The sequence below is a fragment of the Leptodactylus fuscus genome, chromosome 2, assembly GCF_031893055.1.
Source record: "Leptodactylus fuscus isolate aLepFus1 chromosome 2, aLepFus1.hap2, whole genome shotgun sequence".
NCBI classification, from domain to species: domain Eukaryota; kingdom Metazoa; phylum Chordata; class Amphibia; order Anura; family Leptodactylidae; genus Leptodactylus; species Leptodactylus fuscus.
This window is the reverse complement of record NC_134266.1, coordinates 80,265,048-80,287,148: the sequence shown is the minus strand read 5'-3', so window position 1 is coordinate 80,287,148 and position 22,101 is coordinate 80,265,048. Positions and strand designations below refer to the sequence as shown.

The window sequence follows — 22,101 nt, the reverse complement described above, 5'->3', positions numbered from 1 at the left end:
TTAGCCTAAAGGGTTTTTTAACATTTAGAAATTGATTCCTTATCCTTAACTTAACAGGTTATCAATATCAGATTGGCTGGGATCTGACACCCAACTCCCCACTGATGAGATAATAATGGGAGTCACAGAAATACAGCAGTGTATGGATCTAGAACAGGGGTCAGCAATCTTCGGCACTCCAGCTCTTGTGAAAGTATAACTCCAAACATGCATACATGGAGTGCCGAATGTTACCTACCCCTGATCTAGAAGGTGACAGGTCTGTACACCGTGTAGTGGCCATGCCTGGTTACTGCAGCTCAGCTCTCCTTCACTGCAGTAAACAGGAATGGCCAGTACACATTGTACATTTTATCCCTCCGATTTGTGCTTTATAAATACTTACTGTGCTGCTCCCTCTCTGAGCAGATTGTCATTGTTGAGGAGTAACCGGACATCTAAAGGAAAAAGAAGAGAGGTAAATAAACTATTACACAAGACATTACCCTAAAAAGTTGTGCACCACTTTAATTATTCAATCTCAGTGGGCACTAACTGCTACAATTTTGTCATAACACTTTACACTTAGCATAAAACGTAACCTTTAATATAGTCAGCTAAAAACAATGTAGCTAGGGCTAAATAAAAACAAACACATCGATAAACACATAGGGTCACTATAGAGATGTTTCTTTTCTTTCTATGTCCCTATTGTTCAATAACACAAATGTAATTGGGTAGTTTGAGCTAAGGGGAATAGTAACGTCAACTCTTGCAGGCACTAGTTAATACTGATTGATGCATCCCAACACTAGTAACCTGACTAATAACGTTAGTGTATAGGGTGATTACCTCCTGTCCCCCTGCTCTGATACCATTATAACTGCCCTAGAGCGTCCGCTCATTTACACAGCTCTCTGACACCTAAGCACACTAGCTGTGTCCCTGCCTGTTCTGATATTTAACCATTAACAGCTCATCTGGGTTCTCACTGCGTGTGCGTATTAGATCACAACTCTCTACGCGTTTCGAATCCTAATTCTCATCAGGAGAGGATAAAGGTGTCCAATAAAATAATAAAGATATTGCGGTTAAAACCGCATTTCCCGGTTCCCTGATGGTGGGAGCCAGTACTGGGTGTCAAACGCTGACTGCTGCTGCGCTGGGGTTTAAATAGAGCCCTCGCGCTCATACGGACGCGCCCACCATACATCATTCGGATCTCCGCCAATCCGCTCACAGAGTATCCGTGCAGGGGATACCTCCCCCTTTTGTGGGCGTGTTAATGTTTCCGTGGCGCTCGATTACACAGCGCTGCTACTGTATATGAAAAGAGAAAACCAAGAGGTAAGTAGATATGTGTTTAAGTATAAGCAGGACAGTGAATCCGGACTATTAGTGGGTGATGGCCTCCTACTGTTGATGGTATATACGTCAAGTAGATGTCAATCTAACCTTGCACAAATGCGGTACCGCACTAAAGGCTAAGTGAGGGGACTGTTGTATTGGGGGGATCCTTCATTTAACAATACCGTCACCATAAACCCCTTCAACTAACCCACAACAGAGTAGTGAACAAGGGGTTTTTTTAATCAAGGGGACCCCCAATAACACAGTATTTTCTGGGGGGTCGGGGGGAACAGAATCCATTACAGAAATGAAAGGAAGAACTCCCTCATATAAAACACAACCAAAAACTGATGAGATGCAAGTTGTTAATCTCTCAAACCATGAACTAACACCAGATGAACATAGGGTACTCAAAAAAGGTTTATCATTTGTACCAACGGTACAGTTTGATTTATTCTCATGGGTAAAGGATATATCATTATTCACACGAAAGCTCAAATGGGTGAAACACATGAACGCAGTAAATAAAAAGAAATGCGAGGAAATGGGTATAGATCCCGAGGATCTTGAGAATCTCAGGTTACTAGAGGAACTATGGAGGGAGGGAGAGGGGCTTGAGGAAACTAAGTCCCTTACAGATCTTCAACCGAAGAGTACTAGCGCACCCCCAGTTAATGAAAATGGATCCATAGAGATCTTTGAACAGATGGTAATCAGGGATCTAACTAGGCTAAAGACATCTGACCTAGTAAAAGGTAACAACCTGACATATACAGAAGTGACGGCACTAAAAGATCTGTCTAATAACGATAAAATCGTTATCAAACCGTCAGACAAAGGCGGGAACATTATTGTTATGGATCGAAAAGTATATGTGGAAATGTGTTTGTTACTTCTGGAAGATCGAGATACATATAGAGTCCTTGATAGAAATCCCACAAGCATTTTCAAAAAAGAACTAGATTCCATTCTTAAAAGGGCCTATGAAGCAGGCCTCATAGGCAAGAAAGAACTGACGTTCATGGAGAATAGATCCCCTACTGTACCTACGTTTTACAGTCTTCCGAAGCTCCACAAGGGGGTGTCACCCCTTAAAGGAAGACCTATAGTCTCGGGCATAGGGGGACTAACGCAGGGGGCGGGCATCTATTTAGATAAGGTGCTACGCCCGTTTGTATCATCGCTTTCCTCCTATGCCCGAGACACGATGGACGTCCTGAGACAATTGCAGGACGTCCATCTTCCACCTAATTCGTTTCTGGCGTCTTTAGACATCGAAGCGCTTTATAGCTCGATCCCGCATGAAAAGGGATGTGCAGCTATTAGGTACTTCCTACAGAGTAGGAGAACTCAGTTGACAGACCATGGCGAGTTTATCCTGGAGTTATTAGAGTTGGTGCTGACTAGGAATTATTTTACGTTTGACGGGCGCTTCTTCCACCAGCAACGGGGGACCGCGATGGGGAGCTCAGCGGCCCCGACATATGCAAATTTATTTTTAGGCTGGTGGGAGGAGCGCCTGGTCTTTACAGAACAGCACGAACAGTGGACTCCGGATATCTCGCTATGGCTACGTTATATTGATGACGTGCTGATTCTGTGGACAGGTACAGTAGAGAGCTTCAAAGCTTTCGTGGAGAAGTTAAATATCAATGATATCAACATGAAGTTTACCTCAACCATTGACCCGGTCACCATCACTTTCCTGGACATCACGGTCGCGATCGATAAATCTGGCAGATTGGAAACAAGTCTGTACCGTAAAGATACGGCTACAAACTCCCTCCTCAGGTGGGATAGCTACAATCCGGCACCCCTGAGGAGGGGGCTACCTAAAGGACAGTTCCTGCGCGTGCGCAGGAACTGTTCTGATTTGGAGGATTTCCATCAAAAATCATGCGACTTGGGGGCCAGATTTAGACAGCGTGGTTACCCGGACTCATTACTACTTGAAGCAAAAGAATATGCAGAGAGTAGGGATAGAACAGAATTACTGACACCAAGGCAACACTCTAGTAATGACAACAAGGTGGTCAGACTGATAGGTAACTATGACCGTGGATATAAAAGTGTTCTGGGAATCTTGAAATCTTATTGGGACATCCTTATAATGGATCCAGAGGTGAAACCCCTTGTAAATGGAACACCAAGTGTCACTTATAGGAGAGGTAAAAATTTACGTGACCTTTTGGTTCATAGCCAACTTAGACCTGTTGACCCTGAGAAAACGTGGCTTAATCGTGATATCCCACATGGTACGTTTAAATGTGGCACATGCAAGGCATGTGATTATATTCGAAAAGGAAACCCGGTATTGAGTGCAACAACCAACACCACATATGACACAAGACAGTTTATCAACTGCCGGACGGCAGGGGTGATTTACTGTGTCACTTGCCCGTGCCCATTGAATTACGTCGGAAAGACTCGACGGGATTTCAAAAAGAGGATCTTGGAACATGTGGGCTACGTCAACAGGAAAGAGGATAAAACCATCTCTAATCATGTATGGCAACATCATGGAGGTAACCCTGGAACTTTGAAGTTCCAGGGCATTGAACACATACCTGAACCCACAAGGTGTGGGGGGGGGGGGGGTACTGGGACCGCCTCCTTTTGCAACATGAGGCGAGGTGGATTTTTAAGTTTGAGTGTGTAAAACCAAAAGGTCTCAATGATCAGATATCCTTTGCCCCGTTTATCTGACATAATAAACAAGCAGTGTACTTAGATGAGGTTGGACTATTCGTGATACTAATGTATCGACTAAGATTCAGTATACCTAGATTGTCATCAATCAACATTTTAGTTGGAACCAAAGATGAATATGAGATGTGCTTTGGTGACCAGTTATGCAGTTATTCAAGATTTGTTATGCTTCAATAATGGGGACATGTTTAACTATTGGATGATCCCTGTAATAAATTTCTTGAACATTGTTCACACTGGTGGTTGTTGAAGCGATACCGCCTAGAAGAGAATTATTGAGTAGTGGGGATGTGGAAAAGGGGTTTATGGTGACGGTATTGTTAAATGAAGGATCCCCCCAATACAACAGTCCCCTCACTTAGCCTTTAGTGCGGTACCGCATTTGTGCAAGGTTAGAATGCCATCTACTTGACGTATATACCATCAACAGTAGGAGGCCATCACCCACTAATAGTCCGGATTCACTGTCCTGCTTATACTTAAACACATATCTACTTACCTCTTGGTTTTCTCTTTTCATATACAGTAGCAGCGCTGTGTAATCGAGCGCCATGGAAACATTAACATGCCCACAAAAGGGGGAGGTATCCCCTGCACAGATACTCTGTGAGCGGATTGGCGGAGATCCGAATGACGTATGGTGGGCGCGTCCGTATGAGCGCGAGGGCTCTATTTAAACCCCAGCGCGGCAGCAGTCAGCGTTTGACACCCAGTACTGGCTCCCACCATCAGGGAACCGGGAAATGCGGTTTTATCTTTATTATTTTATTGGACACCTATATCCTCTCCTGATGAGAATTAGGATTCAAAACGCGTAGAGAGTTGTGATCTAATACGCACACGTAGTGAGAACCCAGATGAGCTGTTAATGGTTAAATATCAGAACAGGCAGGGACACAGCTAGTGTGCTTAGGTGTCAGAGAGCTGTGTAAATGAGCAGATGCTCTAGGGCAGTTATAATGGTATCAGAGCAGGGGGACAGGAGGTAATCACCCTATACACTAACGTTATTAGTCAGGTTACTAGTGTTGGGATGCATCAATCAGTATTAACTAGTGCCTGCAAGAGTTGACGTTACTATTCCCCTTAGCTCAAACTACCCAATTACGTTTGTGTTATTGAACAATAGGGACATAGCAAGAAAAGAAACATCTCTATAGTGACCCTATGTGTTTATCGATGTGTTTGTTTTTATTTAGCCCTAGCTACATTATGTTTTTAGCTGACTATATTAAAGGTTACGTTTTATGCTAAGTGTAAAGTGTTACCACTTTAATTATGCCAAGACATTTCATTGAGACATATGGAGGTTGAGGGGACTCCTTTTTGCACACTAGCATACATAGGATACACTTTATAGTGTCATTTTAATAAGAGTGTGTTTAGAATAATTCACAGATAAAGAGAATCTATCACTATAAATCAGGACATCTGCTAAATGCCCAAATTAAAAAAGGCCAGGAGGGATGAGATGAGAAAAATCACGTGGTCATATCCTTACTAGAGTAATCTAGTGGTGTGACAACGCCCTTCAGGGGTTATCCTGAATGGGTGTATTAAACAACTAGATAATGGAAATGAATAGATTGGGCGGCAATACCAAAAGCAAACGTCATTTTATATTATTTTGCTTACTTATATAGAGCTATCATATGCCGCAGCGCTTTACAGACCTTGTCGATCATTGTCCCATATAGTGCTCACAATATACATTCCCCATCAGTTTTGGGAGTATGGTATAGTGCAGCATCTGCTATGCAGTTCATCTGCAGAAATACCCTAGAAAACCCTTTTAAAAAGAATCTTATATGGCACTGTGACAATTTCCCTATCACTGGGAAAAGTCATTTTTATCTAAACAAATGCTTGCATAGGCTTTAGAAATGCAATTTCACACCTACCTTTAGTATGTAAATTGCCTCAGTGGTGTCTGAATAAGTCCGTTTTTATTCATATGCTAATGAGCCTCCAGCCAGCCCAGGAAGTTCCCAGCAGCCTCCTCTCTCCTATTATCTTCTATGTGTGTGAAGCAAACAGGAAGCTGAGTCATCAGCATCATCATCAGCAGTCTCCCATAGAAAACAATAGAGGTGTGCACGATCTATCGTGCACCAGTCTAATTAGCATATGAATAAAAACGGACTTATTCAGAAACCACTGAGGCAATGATATCTACACTGTACCGACAGTTATTAATGGCATACTTGGAGGATTTCCCGGACAAGACTAGGGAAAGGTGGGAGGGGGATGTTGGTGTGGTGGATGAGGAAACCTGGCGAGATGTGTTAGCCCTAACCCCAACACTGTCCCCTAGTGAAGCACAGAGACTGTCTCATATTTATCTCTTGCATAGGGTCTATAGGACTCCACAGAGACTGTTCTGTATGCATATCCGTTCTGATGCCAAATGCCCCCGCTGTAGTATGGAACCCGCACATCTCCTGCATATGATGTGGGAGTGTCAGGAGTTAGCCAATTACTGGAGTCAGGTACTGTCCTTGCTTGGCCGGGTGTATTTTATTGCACTTCTGCAATCACCATTAGTTTGCCTCCTAGGTCTTTTGGGGGAGGGTGTGGACATGGAAAGCCCGGATTTTATAGGGTTGTCTAGGGTATTATACCAGGCAAGAAAATTGATTGCTTATCATTGGTTGGACCCGAGTCCTCCTTCTCTAGTGGAATTGATATCTAGAGTTAATAATTCTATTAGACTGGAGAGGGGCATATATATACAGAAAAAAGCCCAAACTAAATTTGAAAAAATTTGGGGAGCATGGTTGGACACACCTGGCCTTCCCTCCCCGTCTCTGATTAGGAACAGATCTCTCACTTCAACTTTCTCTGTTTCCTTGATCCCCTGAGTGCTATTCTTTACATGGAAATCAAAGGAGGTTCGGGAGATTTTGCAGGGGGTCCTAAAGGACTTCCCCCCATCCCTCTTTATATGTCGGATTGTGTCTCCATATTTACTTTGAATTGTTGTTGTGTTGCTGATGTTTTGTCGATTGTTTGATTTTATGTAAAGAAAAATTTGTTAATAAAAATATCTGATTAAAAGAAACCACTGAGGCAATCTACATACTAAAGGTAGGTGTGGAATAGACTTTCTAAAAGCTATGCAAAGGTGTGATTAGTTAAAAATGACTTTTCCTAGTGATAGAGCCCCTTTAAATGGTTGTAATTTTGCTACATTTTAACATTCATATTGTATTTGTAATTTCCATCTCCTCCTTTTTTTTTTTTTTTACTTCTGTACATTTTATTACCGTATATACTCGAGTATAAGCCGACCCTCCTAATTTTACCACAAAAAACTGGGAAAACTTATTGACTCGAGTATAAGCCTAGGGGGAAAACGCAGCAGCTACTGGAAAATTTCAAAAATTAAAATGGCCGAGTTCTTGGGTGCAGTAAGTGCTGGGAAAGGGGAGGGGGTGTTTTGGTTGTCTGTCTGCTCCTTCCCTGAGCTTGAGGACTGTTTTTTTTTTTTTTACCCCCACTTGGAATTCAGCCTGGCTGAATATAGAGTATCTGCAGTGCTCCTATTAACCCCTTCCCGACGGAATAGAAGCACTGCAGGTACCCTATATTCAGTAGACCGGGCACTTTCAGACACAGGGATACCTAATGTATATGTGTTTCACAGTAATTTTCTACTTTGAGGGCAGGTTCACACCAGCACACAATCTCCGTTATGCAGGTTTCCGTTTCCTGCCCAAGAAACATTCATGGGTTTGAAAAGTGTCCGCCGGCGAGCGTCTTCTGCTCTCCGCAGCGAAACCGTTTTTTTTTTTTTTGTTTTTTTTGTAAGTCGGACATGCAGGACTTTGTGTCCGGTAAAAAAAAAACAAAAAAAACGGTTTCGCCAATGGCAGCAGAAGACGGCTCACCCACAGACACTGAATGTCAGTTTCTGTCTTCTGCCGACAGAAACCGGAAACCTGCATAACTGAGATCAGGTGCTGTGAACCCATCTTTATATGTATTCTAGGGAAAGGAGTGATTTAGAACATTTATTTCATATTATATTTTTTTTAAACTTTGCCGGAGGGCACCTCTGCTGTAACGCTTACAGCAGAGATGCCAAAGCTTATGCCTATAATCAGAGATCGCAGGTATAAGCTTCAGCATCTCTGCTGTAAGCATAACAGCGGAGGTGCCGGTTTCTATGGCGACCGCTCTGCAGAGTGGCGCCATTACGTTTACAGACCCGGCATCCGGACCCGGCATCCAGACACCGGGGCGGGTGCCGGAGCCCACAGTATTGCCAGGAGCGCGGCGATGCTGTACATTAAAATCTGCACTTCTGCAGGCCAGGAAGCAGACACCCCGGGTGCGGGCCTGAGTTTACGTGGAAGGCAGAGTCTGCTATCCTGGCCTGCTACCAGAAAATTACCGTAATGACCCGAATATAAGCCGAGGAGCACTTTTTCAGCACAAAAACTGTGCTGAAAAACTCGGCTTATACTCGAGTATATACGGTAAGTCGGAGTGAGAGTGACCTAGCAGAGAAGTATTCAGATTTATTTAATTTTGCTTACTTACATAGCACCATCATAGTCTGCAGAGGTTTACAGAGATAAAGTCAATGCTGCCCCATATAGGGCAATCTATAATCCCTATTAGTATGTCCTTGGAGTGTGGAGGACACTGGACTCCCATGAAAAAACCCAAGCAAACATCAGGAGAACATACAAACTTCTTGCAGATGTTGTCCTTGGCAGGATTCAAACCCATGACCCCAGTGTTGCAAGGCTACAATGCTAACCACTGAATAACTAAATAAGATACTACTGGCTGAATTTATTAGGAGAATACAAAACACATCACTGGAGGGCTTTTTTGTATGTGTATAGGGACTATAAGGGCTATAGATTTATAGATAATCTTTACATATACATTTTTGTTCCTCACACTATTGTATATTTCTATGGTGTAATAATTGAATAATGTTCTTTATTGAAGTCTCTCACATAAAAGCCATAAACTGTAGCTTAAAATATCAAGGTTTCATAGCACTATGCACTGGCAATGCCTCATAAATTAAATATTAGCCTCCAAACTGAGAAGAATCATATTATGTGCCAACAGGGCATGGCCTATGCACACTCTTACTTACCATTGAAGACCTCGTTGAATTCCCCCGGGGGTGCGTGAGTGATGAATTTTGCAGCAATACGCACCTGCAGAAAAAAAACAAGGAGATTCAGAAGCGAAAACATCTAAAATGAAGCCAAAAACACCAAACACAAGGTTATGAAATATTTAACAAGTGTAATGACAATTGTCTGTAGATGTTAGTTTCACTTCCTGCCTGAGTAGTGGTACAGCATACGGGCTGTTGAAGCGGGCACAGTATAAAATTAGGCAGATTATTTCTTGTAACACAATGAATCATCCAACTTCTTACCAGAAGTGATAAAGACAAAAGCTATCACCTCAGAAGATACCAAATCACATGCCTGACCTAGGATGATGTAAGGTTCTCTGGCCATAACACTAGTAATCCCACAATAACAAATTCAGAGAATTTATTTGGTCTTCTGCCACGGTGATCAGGTGATGGCTGCCCTGGAGGTGTATAGGCGAAACGGCCCTTTAAAGGGTCCATTCACATGGAGGAAAACTGCGCTTTATTTGGCACTGAATTTCCCACGCTGAAAAAAAGCCTCCCTTTGACTTCAATGGGTGCCGCTAGCTTTTTTTCCCCGCTAGTGGAAAAATATAAGGTAGTAGAACCCAATGAAATCAATGGAAGGCTTTTTTTTTTTTAGCGTGGAAAATTTAGCACCAAATAAAGCGCAGTTTTCCTCCATGTGAATGGACCCTGAAGGATTTTAGTAGAAAACAAAATAGGGAGAGTACATGGAGAACACTGCAGAGATATAGGGAGAGTACATGGGGAACACTGCAGAGATATAGGGAGAGTACATGGGGAACACTGCAGAGATATAGGGAGAGTACATGGGAACACTGCAGAGATACAGGGAGAGTACATGGGGAACACTGCAGAGATATAGGGAGAGTACATGGGGAACACTGCAGAGATATAGGGAGAGTACATGGGGAACACTGCAGAGATATAGGGAGAGTACATGGGGAACACTGCAGAGATATAGGGAGAGTACATGGGGAACACTGCAGAGAAGTAGGGAGAGTACATGGGGAACACTGCAGAGATGTAGGGAGAGTACATGGGGAACACTGCAGAGATATAGGGAGAGTACATGGGGAACACTGCAGAGATATAGGGAGAGTACATGGGGAACACTGCAGAGATATAGGGAGAGTACATGGGGAACACTGCAGAGATATAGGGAGAGTACATGGGAACACTGCAGAGATACAGGGAGAGTACATGGGGAACATTGCAGAGAAGTAGGGAGAGTACATGGAGAACACTGCAGAGAAATAGGGAGAGTACATGGGGAACACTGCAGAGATATAGGGAGAGTACATGGGGAACACTGCAGAGAAGTAGGGAGAGTACATGGGGGACACTGCAGAGATATAGGGAGAGTACATGGGGAACACTGCAGAGATATAGGGAGAGTACATGGGAACACTGCAGAGATACAGGGAGAGTACATGGGGAACACTGCAGAGATATAGGGAGAGTACATGCGGAACACTGCAGAGATATAGGGAGAGTACATGGGGAACACTGCAGAGATATAGGGAGAGTACATGGGGAACACTGCAGAGATATAGGGAGAGTACATGGGGAACACTGCAGAGATATAGGGAGAGTACATGGGGAACACTGCAGAGATATAGGGAGAGTACATGGGGAACACTGCAGAGATATAGGGAGAGTACATGGGGAACACTGCAGAGATATAGGGAGAGTACATGGGGAACACTGCAGAGATATAGGGAGAGTACATGGGGAACACTGCAGAGATATAGGGAGAGTACATGGGGAACACTGCAGAGATATAGGGAGAGTACATGGGGAACACTGCAGAGATATAGGGAGAGTACATGGGGAACACTGCAGAGATATAGGGAGAGTACATGGGGAACACTGCAGAGATATAGGGAGAGTACATGGGGAACACTGCAGAGATATAGGGAGAGTACATGGGGAACACTGCAGAGATATAGGGAGAGTACATGGGGAACATTGCAGAGATATAGGGAGAGTACATGGGGAACATTGCAGAGATATAGGGAGAGTACATGGGGAACACTGCAGAGATATAGGGACATTACTAGTGTGATGTTATCACATTTATACAGCCATGCAGATGATTCTCCAGTCTTATACAGCTACATATATAGCTTTGTGCAGAGGGAGAATGAATAGCAATTACTGGCTGCCTAACATAGTTGCTAAGTAACAGCCCACACTAACGCCTAGTTTATTTATTTGTTATTATATATCCTTTGTGTTTTTATTTTTAGTTTTTCAATTTACCTAGAAGAACGGATCCTTCCTGGTGTTAGGGAATTGCATAATCTTGCAAAATAGAAAAACAAAAACCAACCCACACCTAAACCCATACAGCTCAAATAGACAAGCTTTCAGACAGGTGTGTGTATATATGTATACTGTATGTGTGTGTATGATGGCACATAATAACCAGTAATGTTCCTTCATAGTGTCATCATCATAATACCAGTTCTAGTAACCTCTTGGATATGGTCAGTTTATAACCCACTTGCTTTTACTCGCGACTTCGTGTGCGGTGAGTTGAGTATTGGGCGGAAACAGACGTGTGAAACTGTAAAAGTGCTTTAAAAAGTTTGGTGGGCTAGCAAATGTGATTTGATGTGTTATATTGTGTATGTTGTGATACAGACAATGTGATGTGTTATACAGCCTGTGTACAGGAGTATATATGTATCAGGCTCTGTATATAGCAGTGATAGGAGATACATGTAATTATATAGTATATACAGCCTGTGTACAGGAGTATATATGTATCAGGCACTGTATATAGCAGTGATAGGAGATACATGTAATTATATAGTATATACAGCCTGTGTACAGGAGTATATATGTATCAGGCTCTGTATATAGCAGTGATAGGAGATACATGTAATTATATAGTATATACAGCCTGTGTACAGGAGTATATATGTATCAGGCACTGTATATAGCAGTGATAGGAGATACATGTTAATTATATAGTATATACAGCCTGTGTACAGGAGTATATATGTATCAGGCACTGTATATAGCAGTGATAGGAGATACATGTAATTATATAGTATATACAGCCTGTGTACAGGAGTATATATGTATCAGGTACTGTATATAGCAGTGATAGGAGATACATGTAATTACAATGTGATGTGTTGTATTGTGTATGTAGTAATACAGACAATGTGATGTGTTATATAGTAGAAAGCTATATGTAAATGTGAGTGAGTAGAGTGAGGGCTACTCCTGAGGTGACAGTAAGGAGTGTGCAGGCAGGTTGAGGCAGGAAATGCGAGGCAGTGTGTGTGAGTCTATAGCTGGGGCTAGGAGTCCTGCTTTTGTGAGTCTCCTGCTAGGAAGCCATGTTGTTTAGTGGCACCAAAAGTAGCCTGTGACTCAATCCTAAGGGAAAACTATGTTTGTGGAAAATTGCACGCAAATCCATCAAGGCGTTTTAGCGTGATTGAGGAACAAACATCCAAACTCACAAACATCCAAACACACAAACTTTCACATTTATAATATTAGTAGGATTCATTCCAATAGGTTTTTAAAGCAAGTATCCGTATGAAGCCTCTCCGCCGTGAAACCGCTTATTTTTCCCACAGACACAAAGTCCTGTATGTCCAACTGTGTCCATGCAAAAAAATAGTGGTTTCATGGTGGAGAGGCACACTGGCGGTTTGCTTTAAAAACTCATTTAAATGAATAGGTTTTTAAACTGACCGTACGCAAGCCGTCTCCAAGTTATTTTTTCCTGCTATTTCAGCGCAATCGCAGCAGGCGGACAGCAGGGCAAGTGTGAACACCCCCTTACAGATGCAAAAAAAAATGGGCACATGCATGGATATCAACAATAAAAAAAATCTTGCTGTGGTCTTTTTTTTGGGGAAAAACACAAATATGAAAAAAAACCTGACAGCAACAGATTTTTTTTTTTTATAACATGGCCTTTTTAAACAGAAAGTTATTCATTTGAATATGTTTTTTGCATCCATTAAACGGATGTAAAAACTGTGATGTGAATAAAGCCTTACATACATAATATTTATTGTGCGGTCACAATCCTAGGTTCTGGGAAGGAATAGAGTTAACGTCTCTACCAAGTGTGTGGGCAATCATCCTGAAGACACCTCTGCATTCAAGGAAACCTAAGTCGCCTTCTCTCCTACATTTCCTCCTACCCTACATGGTTTCAATCCATAGCACATGCTTTTCTTAGCACAATATGCTCGTGTAAGCATGTGCCATAACAGTGTCGCTCAAACTGCGGGGGGTTCTAAAAAACCACATGGTGGGAGTGAGAAGTGCTCACAGCTCACACAGTCAGCTCCTTGCAGCAAGCACTTAGACTTCAGGTACAGAATAGCTAGTTTACCCTTCAACACTGTCTCTTACCTGACAATGTAGAAGACATGAGTTTGTATACAAATGGTAACTTTGACACCAGGTCGGCGGAGTGGAGCCAGTACCTGGGTTGCTCTGCTTTCTCCCCTTTTCATAAGTATCTACTTGTGCTATGGGACTGGCATAGTAATGGCACCTCCAAAGGACAGGTAACAACTGTTAAAAACAGTAGAGGGAGCCGGTACCGTACACGCCGCGCTATTTTGCGGCCGCCGCAAAATCACGGCCGCAAAATAGCGCCACGTGTACGGTACCGGCTCCCATTGAAAACAATGGAAGCGTATACAGCCCGCAAAAGATCCCGCGGCGTGTACGTACCAAATGACGAGACACAATACTCCGTGTGAACCCGGCCTAAGGCTGTGTATAGACCCAGGCTATGACAAAGGGAAAGGCAACACCCAATGGCCAATTAATTCATAAACATTTAGTACAAAAAGACAATAAATAAGAAAGGGTGTGCAAAGCAGAATCTGCCTGAAGATAGGACACTGCGCTTCCTTTTTACTCTAGCAATGGGGTAGGTAACATTCGCCACTCCAGCTGTTGTAAAATTACAAATCTCAGCATGCATACTTGCTCTGAGACCTCTCATGGAAGTGAATGGAATATGTTGGGAGTTGTAGTTTCACAGCAGCTGGAGTGCAGAAGGTTGCTGCCCCTGCTCCAACAGAAAAATCTGCTCCTGACACCTATTGAAATGAATGGAAGAGCTGGGAGGAGTTTTTGGAGGCAGATTCTACCTCAAAATTGACCTGAAAAAAAAAAAAAAAAAAAACACACTGCAGGGACTTACCCTTAGGCCTGGTTCACATCTGCTTTCTTTATTAAAACAAACATGTCAGGAGAGGCGACAGCTCTCGATAAAAGGTTGTCCTGGCCAGATTGGTGGGAGACCTCCATCAACAATGTAACTGAGGGGTCGTGTGTCTGCATTGCTTGGAGCAGTAGTCAGGCATGTTCGGTCACTCTCCATTCAAGGTCTATGGGACTAAGGCTTTGTTCCCACGGAGTAACGCGCCGCTCATTTAGACACGTAAACACGTGTCAGAGTGAGGCGCTTCAAAACAGATCCCATTGATTTCAAAGGGTGCCGACTTACGCACGCTACACATTGAAAACAATGGGCGGCTTTATAACCCATTGATTTCAACGGGTAGCACGCGTAAGTCGGCACCCATTGAAGTTGATGGGATCTGTTTTGAAGCCCCTTGCTCTGACACGGGTTTACATGTCTAAATGAGTGGCGCGTTACTCCGTGGGAACGGAGCCTTATGAATATAACGCCAAGTGTTTATTCTGTAATATTGGATGTTTTTACTATTAACGGTAGAAATAAAGGGAGCTTTTACAACTACATTTTGTTGCTCAGTAATATGGGGTTTAGTTACATGAAATGCAGGCTTTATTATACATGCATTGAATTATAGACATCATTGTGATTTAGAAGATGGTGCTGGGGATTCACTGTGAGCCGCCTCTAAGAATCCTGAAAATGCTTAATAAAGTCCATACGGGCGCCTGCACATTGCCTAGTATTGCACAATTGTTCTGTACAGACATGTTACATCAGGGCACCCGAGCAGCAGATGTGTAGCGAGAGGCCGCCACTACACTCTCAACGCTGGGACTTCCTGCTTCGTCTTTTTTTTACCATTTCAGGCAATTTTCATGAACTTCTCTGAACCAACTTCCTTTGAGTAGCCAATATTTACGTGTTAACCCTTCATCTACCTTAAGAAATGCCACATACATTTTTTTAGTGGATGAAACATCTTTGTTCTGACAAACTGACTCTGTAAGAGCAGCTATATACTATCCAACCAGTAATGTGGATATGTGAGTAACTGAAACCAAAATGGAGTAGCATGGAATGGCAAATAAATAGGGACGTGACAACTAGAAAGGGGAGTTAAATAAAATAAATATCGGTCATTATTCATAATCTAGATAAAATGTTCAGTCAGTCGTGATTTTGCTTCGGGTCATAGTCGCCCAAATATAAAGTGAAACAAAGTTCTTTTGGAGTCCATAGTCCAGCAGTGCCACTTTTTATTTATCTCATATACTTGCTTTAAGGACTAACAAGATTATAAGATAAATGGGAAAAAAAAAAAAAGGATATGAGATTTAACAGGATTTATCTATCTAAGCATTTATGGTGATGGCCACAAGATAGAGTACTGAGCAAATGTTTTAGGCAAGTGTAAATTTAGAGCGCTTTCAAACACAGAAGTGTTACTTCAACATAAAAGTATCTACAGGATAGAACAGCCTATCCTCCTACTAATATTATAAATGTGAAAGTTTGTGTGTTTAGATATGTGTGTGTTTGTTCCTCAATCACGCAAAAACAGACTGAATGAATTTGAATGAAATTTGGGACGTAGATAGTTTGTAACCTCAATTAAAATTGTTAGGGGCAAACAGATACAAAATATAGGCTACTTATTATCCCGGTAAATGACATGGCTTCATGACTGTTGTGAATTTATTATTATTTATTTATATAGCACCATTAATTCCATGGTGCTTTACATTTGGGGGTTACATACAGTACACAGAATATACAGGTAGATATAATACTAACAATGACTGACTGGGATAGAGGGCCCTGCCCGCGAGGGCTTACAATCTATGAGGGGAGGGGGGTAGAGACAGAAGGAGAGGGGGAGACCGTACAGATAGCGGTGCGGTGATAGTGTTATTGGAGGTTGTAGGCCTTCCTGAATAGGTGAGTCTTCAGCGCCTTCTTGAATCCTGTGATTGTGGGGGTCAGTCTTATGTGTCTTGGTAAGGAGTTCCAGAGTATGGGGGATGCACGGGAGAAGTCTTGGAGACGGTTGTGTGAGGAGCGGATGAGGGCAGAGCGGAGTAGGAGGTCATTGGAGGATCTAAGGTTACGTGTGGGCAGGTAGCGTGAGATTAGTTCAGAGATATACGGAGGGGCTCAGAGATATACGGAGTGAATTTATGTTCACATACTATATTACACTGCTCTTGCTGCAGCTTATCTCAGCTTCTGATAAAGCCAGGTCTGTTATCTCTCTATGTAAACACTCAGCTAACCCTCAGTGGATTGTGTACATGAATTTGAATATTATCTGATCTGCTCCAGGCAGTGCTGACACACTGGATGGGAAAACGCCTTTAATCCAAATTAACAGTTTGCTTCTTTTAAACATACCGGGAGAAAGAAAATCTAATTTGTGCAAAATTCTAAAACAACGAGAGCTAAGAAGGAAGCCAGAAGTCACAGAATTCGTCTCAAGCGGAGCTGAGGAGGATCATCAGTGTCAACAACCCGCTCGTTACATGGCGTTCCAGCGAGTTGCTGAGATGCCGAAACAATCACTGGCATAGCGCGATGAACGAGTTCAACGGCAGCCAGCTTGACAGCTACCAAAACGCCAGAGCAGGCGGATCATCAACTCCATCAACACGCTCATTATATGGCACCCCAGCAAGGTGTTGAGATGCCGAAACAATCACAGGCACGGTGTGAGGAATAAGTTCAGCAGCAGGACAGCTTAAGAGCTGCTCAAATGCCGGAGTAGGCAAACCATCGACGGCAGCAATTTGCTGAATATAGGCAGAGGATCGATGCCAACAACACACAGACGAAGTTGCGGGGAGAGGCTAGTTTGTTTTATAAAGAAGACTGACCCCTATCATTTTGCATTTTGGAAGTAAACTAAAAAACACTAAGTGCAAAAGGTGTACAGAGACTTGAATCACTGAGTTGTAAAGGTGTCACCGCTACACCCCTCTTCAGATTACAATATTCTAAGAAAGAGACTTGCTCTAGCAGAGAATCAGCATTTTAGCTGCATCCATGACACTAATCAGCTGCCTTTTCCTTAGACCTTCCTTATAGAGGGTTCTGAGCAGCTGGAACATAAGATTTAGAAATAGACTTTCCACAAATGCCTGTTCACTAGTGACTTATAAATAAGGAAGTATTTCTTATATACTATCTTATAATGAATGTTTGCAGAGCACACAGCGACATGAGACGAAAGGGAGCAGTGAGAGGAAACCACACCCTGCAATAATGCCAAGAGACTGAGTGATGAGGATCATACATAGGCGGATGAGACCTCCTTCACTCCACAGCAGAACTACGAGCAGACTGCCTATGGCAGGGTCTCACAGCAGTGTGCCACATTTACTTTGTTGCTTATACAACATACTCTTAAAGGGGTTGTCCCATCACAAGGATCCTATCTATACTGCTTGTTAATGTGAATGTAAGACTTTTCCTAAATACACTGCTTCAGCAAAACTGCTTTGTTTGTCCACTATCTTACTTTATTCATTTTTTTTTTTTTTGACACATCCCTTGACTTATCTGGTCATAAGTAAAGTGATGTATCTGCTGCTCTGAGGGGGGAGGGGCTAAGTGCACGGGAGCGAGCCTGGAAGGGGGGGTGGGGTAGTTTACCCTTTGGGGGGAAGGGGCCACCAATACAGACCCGGCATCCGCTGTAATAGAGAGGAGGATGTCGGGGACGGTTAGACGCCAGCACAGGTGCCTGCAACATCGCTATGCTCCTGCCCTGCGGAGGAACGGAATAACATCATCGCTTCTGCCACTGCTGGCTTCATGCAGGGCAGGAGCATAGCGATGTTGCAGGCATCTGTGCCGGCGTCTACACTCCCCGGCATCCGCCTCTCTATTACAGCGGATGCCGGGTCTGTATTCACATATGCAAAGCCAAGCGGCATGATGCCGCTGGCCCTGTGTGCATGCTCATAGACCAGTCTAGCCTTCACAATGCGAATACAGACCCGGCATCCGCTGTAATAGAGAGGCGGATGCCGGGTCTGTATTCACATTGTGAAGGCTAGACTGGTCTATGAGCGTGCACGCTGCTGGCTTTGCATATGTAACCCCGCCCACCAATGACGCAACAAAGCAGGAAGACAGAAGAATTTACAGCAACGAAGACGGGTGAGTATGCGACGTGGGAATACCCCTTTAAGGATCTGTTCACATCTGCGCTACAACCTGTTAGGAATAAAATGGAACTGCATGCTGTTCGGACAAAGGCATAAATTGTTACATTGCACTGCAATATTACTGTATACTCATTTAGCAACTCAAGGTTTTGCTGCTTTCCTATTCTAGCAATACACATGCAAACTGATAGAAAAATATGTAATATCTATAAATCTACATTCTTGTAGGACCAACTCTATTTCTAAAATTAACAATGGCAGACCCAAGGATATAGGGAGTGTGTTAACTTTAATATTTCCTCCCCAAATAGACAGGCTGTCTCATGCCACTGGCTGGATGGCAGAAGCCTCAGTGTCATGTGACCACTGAGACCAACAGTGCCCACAGTAGTTGCTATTACACTACTTAAAAAGTGCCCCAGCATTTACCTGCCTGAGAAAGGACACTGTAAGCTAAATGAAACTCTAAATAAGTAGAATAAAAGGGTGCGATCTGGGCATTTGCCCCATTGTCTACTTATCTCAGGTAGATTAATAAACAACACTTGTCTGACCAGTTTGACTTGAAGATGAAAAATGAATAAGAATAAACAAAAAATTCCACATTTTACATTCTCATGTTTATCTCATGAAAGTCTCCAGATCGAAGGGAGAAGGAGGAAGAGGACAGGTCTGTAAGGGACAGCAGGGATCTATAAGGGATAGCAGAATTACGGTGCACTACTCAAATGAGGTATTCTAATATCGCAGATCATGTCATGAGAAACTGTAGCGCCCCCTGTGTATGGCTGACTTCTGGTTATGCCTCCTCACATGCAGTGGTCTCCGAGAATAACAACTAATGCCCTAGAGGAACAGGGGTTGGGGGATTCAGATCAGTTAGTCCATGTAAGTATTTCACATTAATGCTTGTTCATCCGATTATTAACATATGTATGGGTGCCCGTAAACAGTGCAAACCATTTGTGGAAATGGCATGCCATTACTGCACCTATACTTACTATATGAGACAACAGCAAGTACAGACGCCGCAGTGAGCTGTGTACGGGCACTCTATAATGCCCTTTACTAAGTGGAGCTATGGATATTTGGGAAAGTTATGACCAAGCAACTGAAAAAGAAAAATAGATCCAGAGTCTAAGTATACTGTGACTGACTTGTAAAGTAGGGCTGAGGAGTCTGAATCAAATAGTCAATCATTTATTAAACCTGATTTTATTTTTATTTTAATGAACTTACAATTATAAAACTACTTTTCATAAATGCATAAAGTGAATAAAAGAAACTTTGTAATATATCTCAATAAAGATTCTTTTTTTTTTTTCCACTTAATATTCTGCTTTCCATCCCCCTCCCTTGAGTTCACAGTCTATTATCACTAATAGACCCATCCAAAGAGATGGGGTGACAGCCTCACATACAGCTCAAGCTACTGCTAACACTGAAGTCTATGGAGAGAAAAGAAGGAAGAAACACACAAGTGGAAATTTATCAAGCAAAATGTGCCTGAAATCTGGCTTTATCCGTGCCAAGTTACTGTCTAACATGACTTGTACCACACTAAACAAGAAAACAAGGTGTGACCTAAGTGCGCCATAAAACGTGCCAGACTTTTGCTGCTTTTTACTGGTGTAAACTAAGGCAACTAATAGGTAGTGTAAAGGACTAGACAGTCTAATAATGTGTCAGATTAATTAAACTGCATCAGACACTTATCAATCTGTCACAACTAAGGATTAGTGTTAGTTTGGACTAACTGTAATCGCCATCTACCCCCCACGTCTTTGATCAGGCTACGGGGTGAAAGCTAGTAAATGTTATTCTTCATAACATAGATCGCAGGCTTTTAATCATATATGCAATGTTCTAATTATCATTATTACGAACGAGTGGCATCAGCTCCTGTCAAACATTACCTGGGGGAACAAAGTGTTGGGAATGATAACTCATGTCCAATCTTTCCTTCCTCAACATCAACTATCAATGAAGATTCAGAAGTCTCTCAACCACATGAAATAGCTGGCGAGACTGAAACTGGTGGGTCTGCACATCATTGCCCAGTCCGGAGCAAACCCCCCCCCCCCCCCCTCCTTCCCCATCACTGTTCGGACCAAAGACGTCCAAACTGAAACTGCTATATACTCTGGGGTCAGCCTCACCTGGACTCCAGCGTGACTTATTTTTCTTGCGTTATTCTCCTAAATAAGAGAAATATATCCAGAGATCTTCATCGTTATAATATCGTGGCAGGAAGTGTGATAGATTCTCCAAAAAGAGGACACAGACGCCTATATGGAGTAAGTGATGAAGTTTCACCATACAGGAGGCTATTGTGACTGTCACAGAGGACTAAGGATAGGTAATGTCTTAAAAAGACATTTTGTCAAACCTGGAGAGATATTTTTGGGACGTGTTCACATGGGCAATTTGCAACTTCTCTTTTAAAACTCATTGTTTTAATATCCATTGTTGATTCAAGTCAGTTATAAAGGAGTTTTTCCAAGAAGACATTTAAAGCATATCCACAGGATAAGCCATAAACTTTAGGTAGACAAGAGTCCCACCTCTGGGATCCAAACTTATCTCTAAAATGAGCCCCCTCAGATTCTGTGCCCTGCTAGTTACCCAGTTCTGACCTCAGAGAAGACATTCAGCTATGGTTAGGCTTTACACAGGCTCTACAGAAACAGTATAGTTTTGAGCTATGCTGTTTCCATACTCCAAAAAAAAGTGAATGCGAGTTACGGAAACAGCATAACTCATAGCTAGATTCCTCTAAAGCCAGACCACAGAGATGAGCTACCCCACCCTCTGTGCTCCTGTACTTACCAGGCTGCCAACCTCAACAAGAAGGCTTTCAGCGTAGGAGCTTGGACAACATTGTTTCCATAACTCGCATTCACTTCTATGAGGGTTAAGGAGACTGTAAATCTTAGCGCTATACCGTTTCTGGACCATAGCTGAAAATCTCCAGTGAGGTAGCGGCCTGATAACCAGCCATTTTAAAGATGAGGGTGGATCATTTTAAAGGGAGTCTGTCATTAGAAAAACACCTTTTGTAAGTAATGGAACGTTGGAATAGCCTGTCTGCCTGAGAAGGGCAGAAGACTTGGAAAAGACAAACAGAGGAGTGTTGCTCAAAGCACAGGGGGATTGTGCTCCGTGACTGGAATTTACATAACAGAAGAAACTGCTTTTATCAGACCAGCATTTTCCTATTGATAGACTCCCTTTAAAGATAGCGAGGGCTAGAGAAAGAATCCAATTAGTTGGTGATGTATCTTTAAGGCAGATACGCATGTTCCCATATATGTTTGATAAAAATATATTATCGGCAAATTCTTATTTTTATCTTAAATATAAAGGCTCAATCCAACAAGCAGAAAAAACTCAAGCCTTATGGATTCTGGTATCTGCCACAAGATCTATCATGTGACACCGTGGAATAGAGTATTTTGGTCCTGATTTTGATGCGGGAATCTGCGTCAAAATCGGGACAAGAATACGCTTGCCGCGACTGTCAGTCGTGGTTTCCCGCTCCAGAG

The 22,101-nt window shown here is 42.7% G+C and overlaps 1 protein-coding gene across 1 annotated transcript in view; it reads right to left on the bottom strand.

Moving 5' to 3' along the window:
• CAPZA1 (capping actin protein of muscle Z-line subunit alpha 1) overlaps positions 1 to 22,101 on the bottom strand; it is a 47,589-nt gene that overhangs the window by 18,575 nt on the left and 6,913 nt on the right. Inside the window, exons 2-3 of the mRNA XM_075264067.1 lie at positions 9,158 to 9,221; positions 386 to 437 (exon numbers count right to left, since the gene is read on the bottom strand). Of these exons, the coding sequence (XP_075120168.1) occupies positions 386 to 437; positions 9,158 to 9,221 (116 nt within the window). The remainder of the gene's footprint in view (positions 1 to 385; positions 438 to 9,157; positions 9,222 to 22,101) is intronic.